A 14,126-nucleotide genomic window follows, 5' to 3' on the forward strand; every position below is an offset into this window, starting at 1 on the left:
GTATCACCCTCTTTATTTGGCTCCTGTTCCTCTGGACACGTTCCAGTTTTGCCAGTGTCTTTCTTAAAGTGACTGAACAGTGCTGGAGAACAGCTGGGACCATAGAATGGTACGCTAGATCTGCCTCTGCACTTACTAGTCCTGTAACCTATAGGGTAAGTGATGTAGCTTCTCTGAATCTCGAAAATCTCACCTGACAAATGAGAAAAAGTACCTTACACATTGAGTTGTTGTGAATACCAGATACAACTGTAGTGAAATCATTGGAGGAGTGCCTGGTACAAAGTAGATGGGTTCAGGGGCTTCCCTGGTGGCGCAGAGGTTGAGAGTCCACCTGCCGATGCAGGGGACATGGGTTCGTGCCCCGGTCCGGGAGGATCCCACATGCCGCGGAGTGGCTGGGCCCGTGAGCCATGGCCGCTGAGCCTGCGTGTCCGGAGCCTGTGCTCCGCAACGGGAGAGGCCACAACAGTGAGAGGCCCGTGCACCGCAAAAAAAAGTAGATGGGTTCATAATACAGCCATTGTTATTATAATAAATACTATTAATTCTCTGGATATAGCTCATAATAAAGTTTGGATTATATATATATATATATATATATATATATATATATATATATAATATTTTTTTTTTTTTGCGGTACCCGGGCCTCTCACTGCTGTGGCCTCTCCCGTTGTGGAGCACAGGCTCCGGACACGCAGGCTCAGCGGCCATGGCTCACGGGCCCAGCCGCTCCGCGGCATGTGGGATCTTCCTGGACCGGGGCACGAACCCGTGTCCCCTGAATCGGCAGGCGGACTCTCAACCACTGCGCCACCAGGGAAGCCCTATATTTTTCATTTTAGATTAGAGTTTACATGGGGCACTTTCTGTACGTTTAGGTGTGAATGTTGAATAGGCTGGTCCTAGATAAACACAATGCAATGCTAGTATCTCATATATATATGCATGTATATAAAATATGTCTATATTAAATACATATTTCTTGCACGGTTTCCTAGAACTACTTTCCTTTGTCACTCCCACACTTCAGTAACTGATGCACAGCTAGGTGCTCCTGTCCCTCCTTGTCATCTCTTCTCTAGCTTCTTGCCCCCCAGTCCTGCAGCTTGCACAAGATATATACAGATTATGTCTTGGCTGCTCTTTGGGAAGGAAAGGACAATGTTCATTCAGTATATCAGAGACGAGTCCTTTCCTAACTCATCCGTGTGTTGGCTTGATGCCCTTGGACAAGACATTTTCCCTCTGAGGCTCAGTTTTTCTTTTTTATCTTTGAACTTGATGAAGGAAGGTATTTTGATGCAGGAAGGTATTGGATTCTGAGTTCCTTTCCAATTCTAAAATTCATTCTGTTTTCTACGATCTAGTATTTATTTTGAGATGTGTGATTATGCTTCCTTGGCTCTGTCTGTGTTCTGGTTTCCAGCGTGTACCTAGGTAAGCACTACACTTTAAGGCAGCAGGAATGTCTAGATAATTCCTTCAGGTCTCAGCTTTTCTGAGTGGCTTTGAAGTCAAACCTTCTGTGGAAATTGCCACGTCATCCTGAAGGGAAGCTGTGCTGAACATGAGTTCCTATGCTTCACCTTCTTTCTCACCAACCTCCTTGAAGGTAATATTTCTTACTTGCTTTTGTGGCTTTAATTATTATTTTTAATAAACCTTTTATTTGAAAATGGTTTTACATTTACAGAAAAGTGAAGCCTACACTCAGTTTCCCATATGAACATCTTACATTCGTTTGGTATGTTTGTGACAATTAGTGAGTCAGTGTTGATACCTTATGAATAATTAAAGTCCATACTTTATTCAGATGTCCTCAGCTTTTTACCTGATGTCCTTTTTCAGTTCCAGTGGCCCATCTAAGATACATTACATTTAGTTGTCTTATCTCCTTAGGCTCCTCTTGGCTATGACATTTTCTCAGAATTTTTTTTTTTGAATTTTTGACAGTTTCGAGGGGTACTAGTCAGTTGTTTTGTAGAGTGTCCTATAGTTGAGATTTGTTTGATGTTTTTCTCACGATTAGACTGGTGTTATGGGTTTTGGGGAGGAAGATCACAGAGGTAAAGTGCCATTCTCATTACAGCATATCAAGGGTGTCAAGGTATCAAGGCTATCAGCGTGATTTATGACTGTGGACCTTAATCTTGACCCCGGCTGAGGTAGCATTATTTTTTTATCAGGTTTCTGCAGTGTGACGTTACTCTCCACCCCTCTACCCCCTTTTCATATTCTCTTAGGAAGGGTGTCACTATGTACAACCACTGCTAGTTCTTATTCACCTAACTGTCCAAGGTGGGTATTTCTGATGGCTGTTGTCTTTTCTTCCACCAGAATTCTCCTATTTTCTTGACATCTCCTAGGGCTTTATCATCTAAATCCAGCCAGCATTAAGGAAGAGAAAATGTGGAGGATAATGTTTGATTTTAAAAGCCTTGGCCTGAAAATGGCACACATCACTTCCACTTAACATTCCATATGACACTCATTCATCTGCCAAACCTAACTGCAAGGGAGGCTAGGACATATGGTCTAGCTGGGTGCCCAGAAAAAAGAGGAAATGGATTTTAGAGAAAATCTAGCAGTATTTGCTACACTAATTTAGAGTACAAAAGGGAACAAACTAAACCAATGTCTTATCATCATCAAATAATATAGCCATTGCTTCATAAAAAAAAGAGAAAGTAATGGAAAAACATAATCTTCGAATCAAGGAGAGTCATATAAATTGAAAATAAAATTAGCTTAATAAAAAACTTACTGTGTTGACCATATTTTTCTTACTTCACTGTTTACCTGTGAACATTTGTTGAGGATAGGCACTTACCTGCGTGTCAACATTTGCAAAACTCTGCTGTATATTATGCCTATACCAGATTCTGCATCATTCCCAAAGTCTGCCATGCTGTTTTTTCTTTCATCCATTGTTTTTCTGGAATGGCCCTCCTCTGGTTTCTTTGCCTATGAAAATGCTATTCAGTCCTCAAGTGACAGGTGAGGTGCCTTCATCTAACTTCTAGACAGAATTAGTCCCTTGCTCCTTTGACATCATGTCACTTTGCTTCCATTCATCATTTAACAGCTATCTCACACTATGTATACGTATGTTTCATGCATTAGACTGGGTGCTCCCTGAGGACAGCGCAGGTTTTATTAATCTGTTAGATGCCTAAGCATGGTCTGAAAAATAAAAAGCATGTTTTGTTGAATGCACTCAGGATGCTAGATATCCCAAAAAGTGGTCTCATTTTTTTAAACCCCTTTCTTTAAAATACAACAAAACATTTTCTTTTTTTCCCCCCAATTATAAAAGTGATCCTCCCTTATGATAGATAAGCCTTCCTGGTGGAGGTGGTCTTGAGCTGAGCCTGGAAAGGTTGATAGGATTTGATAGTAATAAAGGTATAGGCCTGTCAGGCAGGCTATACTGCTTTCCATGACACATCCTAGGTTCAGGGCATTTGTTTAATAGATGGTCAGGGCTCCTTTGAAACAGCTATAGTGTAAAACATTCACTTTCATAGATCATCACATAATTAAAACTCAGACTCTAAGCTTGTTCTGCACTGCTCTTGGGTGGTGGGGCTTGGTGTACAGCCTTACGCTCATTAACTTGAACAGGAGTTACCAACCTGAATTCCCAGGGTCCCAACAGGGGGATAGCTTCACCATAGCAAAAGGAGTGTTTAATTACAGCTACAGAAAGAGGAGCATGAAAAAAAACCAAACAGTCATTTTCAGGCTTTAATGATTCAGCTGCCATGCATCTCATTACCTATCAAAACATGACTTGACCTTATCAAGTTTATTAGAGATAAAATATGAATTAGAAGACAGTTGTTCCTTTCCTTCCTTCTATCCTTTTCTATCCTCTACTTTTAATCTTTTGGTTACTTTAGTGACTTTACAAGCTCAATTAATATTTTACTAAAACGTGAATCAGCAAAGCCTATTTGTAAAATACTTCCTTGGGTTTACTTACACTGTTTCATCAATTTTCAGGGTTGAAAAATTAGACCTTAATTAGGATTTATATTTTTATGGGTTTTTTATTTCATATTATCACATTTATTTATTCATCTGAAATTCTAAATTATTATAGTTAGCGTAGAAATTATTTTTTCCCATTACACAGATAGGAAAACAGCTTCAGATACTAAGTGACTTGCTCAGAACCCCACAGCAACTGTGGTTCAAAGCTGGGTCTCCTGATTGCACATCTAGAGCTGAACATACCACATTAGCATCTGCCTGTCAACCAGTTAGCCTTGTGGCAGAGGCTCACACATTCTATTATTTCTCCTAATTATAAAAGTGACTCACACTTATGATAGCCAAGTCTTCCTGAGGAGGTGATCTGGAACTAAGCCTGGGAAGGTTGGTAGGGCTTAATAGATGGTAGGGGTACAGGATATTTTTTTGCAGTGAGGTTAGCTAGCTACATGTTTCTCCGACATGTCCCTTGGGGGTCAGGGGCATGGAGACAACACATTGAGAATGAATCCTTGCCTTGATTTCTGACACTACTTAGAGGAGAAGATTCTCAAATTAAAGAGAATTTAAGTCAAAGGTGCTCAAATTATAAATACATTGAATTTATTTAACCACAGTAATAATACATAATTATCAATCAGAATGCCTAATTTCCAGTTTAGTTCTTTTTTTAATACCCTACTTCCTCATTATGAGTTTTTTGGCAACTTTTCTACTTCTTAGGACTGCTTTGATGAAGACATGCTTATATAGGCATTACCTCAAACTCCCAAGTATGTGTGATCTAGTCATATGTGCAAAAGATATATGTCATAGGGAGCAGGTCCATTCCCAAAGAGTTTATTGAATTGAATCCTTATCTAGAAGTCTTATCTAGACTCAAACATCAATAAATTTGTTTAGTTTAACACACAGTGCTTAGCATTTTTTGCCTGCCCAAAAAAAGAGGTTCTGAGTAAATATTGGTTTAATAAATTGGTGAAGGAACGACACTGTCAGTTGAAATTCATTGATTGTCCTTTTGAGGATAACACATAACTACTTCACCAGTCATATGATTTCTATCCCTGCCTCAATTTTTATCACCAGAAGCAGCATTTTTCTTTTTCTACTAATTTTTATGAAATAGGGCTATAAATGTGCTAGAGTAGTCTAACTTTTGCCCAAAACTGAAGTAGAGACAAAGATGGTGGTGATGTACCAGTCAGAATGGCCATCATCAAAAAATCTAGAAACAATAAATGCTGGAGAGGGTGTGGAGAAAAGGGAACCCTCTTGCACTGTTGGTGGGAATGTAAATTGATACAGCCACTATGGAGAACAGTATGGAGTTTCCTTAAAAAACTACAAATAGAACTACCATACGACCCAGCAATCCCACTACTGGGCATATACCCTGAGAAAACTATAATTCAAAAAGAGTCACATACCACAATGTTCATTGCAGCACTATTTACAATAACCAGGACATGGAAGCAACTGAAGTGTCCACTGACAGATGAATGGATAAAGAAGATGTGGCACATATATACAATGGAATATTACTCAGCCATAAAAAGAAACAAAATTGAGTTATTTGGAGTGAGTTGGATAGACCTAGAGTCTGTCATACAGAGTGAAGTAAGTCAGAAAGAGAAAAATGAATATGCTAACATATATATATGGAATCTAAAAAAAAAAAGTTTCTGAAGAACCTAGGGGCAGGACAGGAATAAAGACGCAGACGTAGAGAATGGACTTGAGGACACGGGGAGGGGGAAGGGTAAGCTGGGACGAAGTGAGAGAGTAGCATGGACATATATACACTACCAAATGGAAAGTAGATAGTTAGTGGGAAGCAGCCACATAGCACAGGGAGATCAGCTCGGTGCTTTGCGACCACCTAGAGGGATGGGATAGGGAGGGTGGGAGGGAGACGCAAGAGGGAGGAGATACAGAGATATATGTATATGTATAGCTGATTCACTTTGTTATAAAGCAGAAACTAACACACCATTGTAGAGCAATTATACTCCAATAAAGATGTAAAAAAAAAAAAAGAATGGTGGTAATGCTGTAGAATATAGATTGTTGCTGGCAGCTAGTACCACAGTGAGAAAGCTTTAAATATTTATGTTAGCTGCTATACAAAAATTCAAATGTGGTATACAAAGATCAGTTCGATGGTATTAGTGTGTAGGGTGTTTTTAAAAGCTGAAGACCACTTCTGGTTTGAAATACAGAAATATGCATGGCTTGATTTTTCTGTGTGTGCTGGAAAAATGACTTGTAGTATTGGGGCTCACTCGGATGAAGTATTTACTGAAGGTGGAATCTGTTTCCACATACTTTCCAGTGACATCTCATGGCCATGGGGGTTTGGCTTTTTCCTGTGGTTCTCAACCAAGCCTGAATGTGATCAGAATTTCAAAACCCAGGAAAGATAAATAGAGAGTTGTCATTCAGCAGAAAGAGAAGTCTTCCAGGACCTGATTATGACTGCTGAAAGCTTAGCAATTACAGTGGCAGTTTGGTCTGAACAGTGATTCTGGAATGGGACCACAAACTTAGTGGCATCTTGCAGGCAGACACTAGATGCAGGAGGGAGAGACATAATTCATTTTTTAGCATACCTCTGTATTTTCTAATCATAATTAGCCTTTATTCATTTACATTTGGTTTACTGTTGCAGAGATTTATTGATCTGCCTCTAGAAAGAAAAAAAAGTACAGATATGTTACCAGAATGTCTTCTTTTCAAATAGTTATTTCAGTATTTAAACCATTGACATTTATGCATTTACTTCAGGAATGTTTTTGACAATTTGCAAGTGTGCATTAAAAAAAATGTCAATTATCATTTCATTTTGTTCTGCAGAACCCCAGCTGAAAGGAATTGTGACAAGGTTATTCAGCCAGCAGGGATATTTCCTGCAGATGCACCCAGATGGTACCATTGACGGGACCAAGGACGAAAACAGTGACTACAGTAAGGCATATTAGCTTCTTGCAATCCAATTACAATCAAATGTATGGCCCAGTGTATCTTAGACTTAAAGCATGGCCAGGCTACCTTTGGAACTATTGAACTACTAGTAAGCTGGTGTCTTTTCCTTTATCGTTCTTGCTATGATTCCCTATAGCCAGGAGACAGTAAGGGACAGAGATTATGTACTCAATAAGAAGGTAGGAGGCTTGAAGGAGTTCTGACTTGTCAGTGGACAAGAATTTCCTCTCACCCCACTGTTTGTAGTCAGGCTGATGTTAAGTATTCATAGAAGCAAGGCAGACCTTCCAGTACAAAATGGTATTTTAATCCTGGAACCAAACAGTAAACATGTTATAGTAATTCTTAGAACATCATTTCTGGAAGACCAAAGTTACTTCTCAAGGTAAACATTGAATATATACATATGTATATTACATGTTATTTTATTTTGATTGAGGACAAAATTATTGATTTAAAAAGGAAAATATATTAAAATATTATGATAACAAGATAATAAAGACTGGTAGAACTGCAATTTTGTTTATAGTTTTTTGAGATAAAATGCAAACATTAAAAGATTATTGATAATATCCCTGGAAATAATGTTTAATTTAACTATATAGGTGACAAGTTTGATAACTAAACAAATCATCAAGGTCTGAGAGAGTATATTTGCATTTCAGAAGAATTTTGATTGAAAGTTTCAGAGCCAAGAATGATCACTTTCATCATATCTTTCAGTTTCTGAATAATCGTGTACAGATACCTGGGGGGAAATACGTGTTGTTCTAAAATTATACAGGGCATAATATTGTTTCCCAAAGTTTGTCTGTATTCCCTGCTAGATCTTTAGTACTAGTCACATAGTAAATGCTCATTAAATCTATATCCAATTGAGTTGTCTTCTGATGGAGGTGATTTTGTGGTTAGACTGACATTCCACCCAATTGCATAAGATAATCTAAGAAGTCTGATATTTTACAGTGAACTATCTTTTAAATTAAAAATAAAGATCTCAGGAAAGATCTGCAATCCCTAGAGTGTGAAAATGCTCTTGTCCACCCCTTCTAAATTATTCTTTGTTCACTTAATGTTACACATTACAAAATATGAATTACAATATAGATCTTATTATAAAGAATTTCATCCCATTTTCTGCCAAGTAGATGATTAGCTTATTGTGGTTTGCATTGTTGGTTTATGTTTGTGGGAATGCATTCTTTAAATGATTTAAGGTTTAACTGAGTACAGAAGAATGAGGATGTTTTCCTCTCCATGTAGAATTTTCATTTATTGCATGTGAACTTGAATTCAGATTTAGTGAAACTACAAGTATAGGTGGAAAGAATCAAGGATGTGGCTTAGCTGTGTCACCCGTACTATCTCTGGGGTATCCCTTGTTCTGGTTTCTTTTTCTATAAAATGATGTGGCTGGAGATTATAATATTAATATCCTTTGTCAGAGAGAACGATCCACCCAACTTAAAAAAAAAGATTGAAAAATTATAAATTGATGAACATAGATTCAGTCCTCAAGTGAGCCAAATAGCCGTAGCCACAGGATACAGCTGTTACCTAGACAGCTGTCCTGTGGCTCCATGACGTTTATCACGGGGCAGTGGCAGAGAGGAGAGGGTGAAAGCGTGGGGTCAACCAACAAAATACCTTCCTTCAATGTTTTTAGAAAAATAATTGAAAGTGCTTTCTCTGCAGATGCTGGGTCAATGGCTAACATAGATCTACAACCACATATAAATACACACACTTATACACAAATATACATAATATATATACGTATATATAGAGGCATTACGCATAACACACATACTGAGGGTGCTACATTTTGTCAGAAACTTTTAGAAACTGTCTGAATTCACAACTTTAAAATATCTTATTTTTTATTAAGACAAACTACTGCATACATTTATTGATATGTTGGTATTAAAAGGAGTTTAAATATACAAAATAATAAGACTTAGATAAATTCATCTGTATACCCAACCCCTGGCTTAAAATTTAGTTAAAAACATCAATACATTTGAAACCCTTGTGTGATCTTTCTGGTGGAGTCCTGCTTTTCCCTTCAGTACCAGACATAACAACTATCTTGAATTTGACATTTTTTATTTCTGTGCAGTTTTATAAATACATTTTTTTCATATATATATATATATATATATATATATATATATATGCATATACTTACATCCGTCATAACATCATTTTGCATGTTTTTAAACTTTTTATAAGAGGAACATTACTATATATAACTTTTATGTATTTTTCTTTGCCAATATTATGGTTGTGAGATGCATATATGGTGATATATTTGCTTTATATTATTCATTTTCATTTTTGTAAAGTATCCCATTGCATGAACATACCCAAATATATTTATCCATTCTCTTTTTGGTGGATAATTATCATTTCTATTTTAAGGCAATTACAAATAGCGCTGCTAAAATATTTCTTGTACATGTTGAAGAGGCCTTCGCTGACCATCCTTAATAAATCTAAACATTTCACCTTGACCTATTCTGATACCCTAGTTTTTTTTTTTTCTAGTCATAGCTCCTATGATGACCTGATATGCATATTGTTGCAGTTTATTTGTTTATTTTTGATCTTCCTAGCAGGAGAGTGTTTCATGAGTGAAGAGATTTTGTTTAGATCTTTGATGTATCTTTATTATTTTTTTTCACATCTTTGTTGGAGTATAAATGCTTTACAATGTTGTATTAGTTTCTGCTATACAACAAAGTGAATCAGCTATATATATACATATATCCCCATATCTCCTCCCTCTTGTGTCTCCCTCCCACCCTCCCTATCCCACCCCTCTAGTTCATCACAGAGCCTCAAGTTGATCTCCCTGTGCTATGCAGCAGCTTCCCACTAGCCATCCATTATACATTTGTGTCTCTAGAACCTAGAATGATCATTAGTACATAGTAAGCACTCAACAAAAATTGAAACGAATGAATGAATGTGTCCTTGTGCATGTGTAAAAGTTTCTCTAGATCATTGGCTAAATATTCTATCCACCTAAATATTTTTAACATTTTCTGTTGAAATAATGTTAGACTTCAGAAAAATTACAAAATAATACAGGAAATTCCTGTGTACTCTTCACCCAGCTTCCCCTAATGGGTACCACTTTATGTAACAACAGTACAATTATCAAAGCCAGAAAATTAACCTTGGTACAATACTATTAATTGAGCTATAGACTTTATTTAGGTTTTGCCAGTTGTTTGACTATTGTACTTTCTTCTGATCCACCCACACATATTTTAATTAAAAATATCCCATGAATACAAATAATTTTTATTTTTACATTTTCTGAGTGTGGATTGAGATAAAAATATCAGAGAAGGATTTAACTCTACTCATGTTTTTTTAATAGAAAATTATAAACCTCTAAGTTGTTAAAATGCCTTTTCTTTCTCTACTTTGTGTGGGCAGGAGTAAAAGCATTTGATTGTTTGGAAAAAAATATCTTGTTACTATGAGCATCTGTCAGAAGTGTGCTGTTTGGTTCAGTAGACATCATTAGGTCCAACCAACCTTACCATAGTATCTTGGATTGAATTGAAGGACACCTGTTCTTTTGTTCATGAAGAAAAGACTAATTACATGTAATTGAGTACAAAACCAAATGGGTTTGTCAGCAGCAACAGATACAAATCTCTACAAGTGTAATGATACCAAAGATGCAAAACAGTGTTGGAACACTGACACAAAAAATACAACTGCAGTTTGGAGAGTATTAATAGGATCATTTTACATAAAATTAGAAAGGTAATTATTCTGCTCCACCAGTTTCCATAGGAGAAGACACATTTGAAGAGGTCAAACATGCTGGGGTGAAAACAATTCAGATATTATAACCAAATGCATTGTTGCCTTTTTCTCTGAACAAAAATATTAACAGCCATTTCACTGTGGCATGAGCTGCCTGACAAATGAGTACAATGGTGAAACTGAAGATATTCAAGCAGGTGCTGTACTGGTACTTGTAGAGGGTTTATGAAAAAAACCCTTCAGTGTGGGAGGGGAAGAATGTGGTGGTGGTTGATATAGTTTCAGAACTCAGTGACTTTTAAGGTCTCCTTCAGTCTTGAGATTTATTTAAAAATTATTTTGAATAGATAAGTATATGGTACAGAACTGTAAAGGCACAAAAAAGGATATACAGTTGAAAAAGAACAAAACAGTTCTTGACAGCCAAGAGCTGGCTCGGCACTACCAGCAGGCCAAATGTGAACAGTTTCACAGGACACCAAATCAGGCAAGGCCACACTGTGACCATGATGGATCAGGACAAAAACAAGACCACTCTGTAATCATATCTGAATTCAGACAAAAACAAGAAAGTTGTCCAAACTACAAAATGATCAAATATTGCTATATCCTGGTTTGTATGGGTGGGTGCTGCTTCATCACCAGGAACAGGATGTTGCTCTGTTCTTCTTGCCTTCTAGATAAGAATTATTAAGATAGCCAATTATAGAATCACACCTGCATCCAAAGAGCATTCAACTTGGAATAAATCTGCTTTCTTTGAGCCCCCTTAAAAATCACTTAACATGAGACCAAATCCTGGAAGTCCTTTCTTACACCTTACTAAGACACCCCAGTTCTGCCATGGTGTATATTTTTCCTCCTCGCTGAGAGTCAGTGAATGCAACTTTGTTCAGCCACAGATGTGTGGATGTGTTTCTTTGACTAGAAGACATTAACATAGTCAAAAGCAATTTTCTGTCCCTCCCCTCTCTGCCACCTGGCCACATTTCTTGGTATTCTTCTGGATGCAGTCTGTGCATTAACAACATACACAATATTATATATCTGTATATGTCTCTCTCTCTCTCTCTCTATCTATCTTTCTAATCTTGTTCAGTACTTTCTCTTAACTTAAAATGTTGTATTTACAAGACTTTTCCATATTAGGACTTTTTTTTTTTTTTTTTTTTTTTTGCGGTATGTGGGCCTCTCACTGTTGTGGCCTCTCCCATTGCAGAGCACAGGCTCCAGATGTGCAGGCTCAGTGGCCATGGCTCACGGGCCCAGCCGCTCCACGGCATGTGGGATCCTCCCAGACCGGGGCACGAACCCGTGTCCCCTGCATCGGCAGGCGGACTCTCAACCACTGCGCCACCAGGGAAGCCCTAGGACATATTTAAATGGGATATTTTATTTAACCTAGTTTCCTCTTGAAGGACATTTCAGTTCTTTCTAATATTTTGCTGATACACACTATTCTATAAACAATATCCTTGTACAGAAGTCATTCTGTGTGTATGCAACTATATTTAGAGGATGGATACTTAGAAGAGGAATTGTTGGGTCAAGGTTTTATGCTTTTATATTTTTGAAAGATAGCTATTTCCTCTCCATCATACTAATTTACACTTAGAGTGACTGTTTCCTTATCTTCTAGTCAACACAGTGTGTTATCAGACTTTTGGTTCTTTGTTACCTAAAAACATAAACTTTAAGTTTTCTTATTATGAGTTAGGTTGAGCACTTGTTCATATAGTTTATGAGCCACCTGCACTTCTTTTCCTATAAAATGTCTGTTTATATTTGTTTCTATTAAGTGTCTGTTTTATCATTTGCAAGAAATCTATTTATATTTTAAAATTCAGCTCACTGTTATGTGAGTTTCAAATATCTTTACTCATTTTGTTGTTTGCCTCTGAATTTTTTTGCAATGCCTTATTTTATTTAAAATACACTTTTATGCCCTCAGCTTTTCTTTCCTATTTAGAAGTGTTGTACTCATTCCAAGATTATAAAAAAAAAAACCCTCCCATGGGCTTCCCTGGTGGCGCAGTGGTTGAGAGTCCGCCTGCCGTTGCAGGGGACACGGGTTCGTGCTCCGGTCCGGGAGGATCCCACATGCCGTGGAGCGGCTAGGCCCGTGAGCCATGGCTGCTGAGCCTGCGCATCCAGAGCCTGTGCTCCGTGGCGGGAGAGGCCACAACAGTGAGAAGCCTGTGTGCTGCAGAAACAAACAAACAAACAAACAAAAAACAAACAAAAAAACCTCCCATGTTTTAGTAAGGAATTATTTCATTTTTATACTTCATATTTAATTAATCTAGAATTTTATTTCTTGACTTTTGATTCTAGACCTCTAATATTTTGTGTTCCTAACTACCAGTTATAAGTACAAATACAGTTTTTCAGATTTTATGAATGTATTAAATTCTCCATGAGTTCAGCATTAAAAATATATATTTCAACAAGGCCTGTATCTGAGTTTCAGAAATCCAATTGGAAATTTAAAAATTTAGTCATCCAGCTATGTTTTCTATACAATACCAGACATATGATGTTTTGATACCACCAATCACAAGTATATAGACACAGCCAAAGCCAAAAGAAGCTCTGTATTGCTAAACGATGAACAAAAACATGATCCAAATGGTTAGCTGGAGAAAATCATTAAGGACATAAGGGATGCTGCAAAGAATTATAAAGATGCTCTGTCTTCCTAACAAGGGGCCTTTGTTAGGTGAAAGTGATGCCATGGAGTTCATCTCTTTCACCTGCTCAGACATACACATTATAGTAGTCATGGGTGAGCGAGGGCTACGCCATATCCAATTATAGAGATATTGTTTTCTTCTAGTGTCTTCTATACTTTAAGAATATATCACAATTTGTATGCGTGAAGTCGTACCTACAAGTTGTATGAAAAGAAAAAAGAAATGCATGCGTTATCCTGCTGATTTTCTTTAAGCAAGATTATTTATATAATCTTGAGCAATACTTTGGTACATGTAATGTTGTTACCCTTACAGTGGCATGCCTTTTCAAGAGCAAAATTAATATTCAGCCTTAGCTTATGAATGCAGTTACCTCACTTGATTTTTTTTTAATAAAGAAAAAATATTGCCTTTTGACTTTCATAGCTAGAAGAAAACTAATGGACACTTGTTAGAAATTTGTTTTTGTTGATTGTGTTTCAATTTTAAAGACTGTTCCTTCAAATAATATTTATGGAAAGCTTGAACAAGAACCAATTATTTCCTTGAATAGTTTGACCATTTACATATGTTCATAAGGAAATAACTCCTCAGACTTTTTTTAACCTTGGCTTTGTACCTTTTTATGTCTTATATTTCTTTTCGATCCTAAGACTTCTG

General features: G+C 37.1%; 1 protein-coding gene across 2 annotated transcripts in view; it reads left to right on the plus strand.

The window, feature by feature from the left end:
- Window positions 1-14,126, plus strand: part of FGF12 (fibroblast growth factor 12) — a gene marked incomplete at its 5' end in the record, with an annotated part of 571,869 nt that overhangs the window by 359,165 nt on the left and 198,578 nt on the right. For both annotated transcript variants that reach the window (XM_082625698.1, XM_082625697.1), the window contains one exon: window positions 6,859-6,969. In XM_082625698.1, the coding sequence (XP_082481824.1) occupies window positions 6,859-6,969 (111 nt within the window). The remainder of the gene's footprint in view (window positions 1-6,858; window positions 6,970-14,126) is intronic.

Source organism: Mesoplodon mirus (assembly GCF_964341445.2).
Source record: "Mesoplodon mirus genome assembly, chromosome: 6".
NCBI classification, from domain to species: Eukaryota; Metazoa; Chordata; class Mammalia; order Artiodactyla; family Ziphiidae; genus Mesoplodon; species Mesoplodon mirus.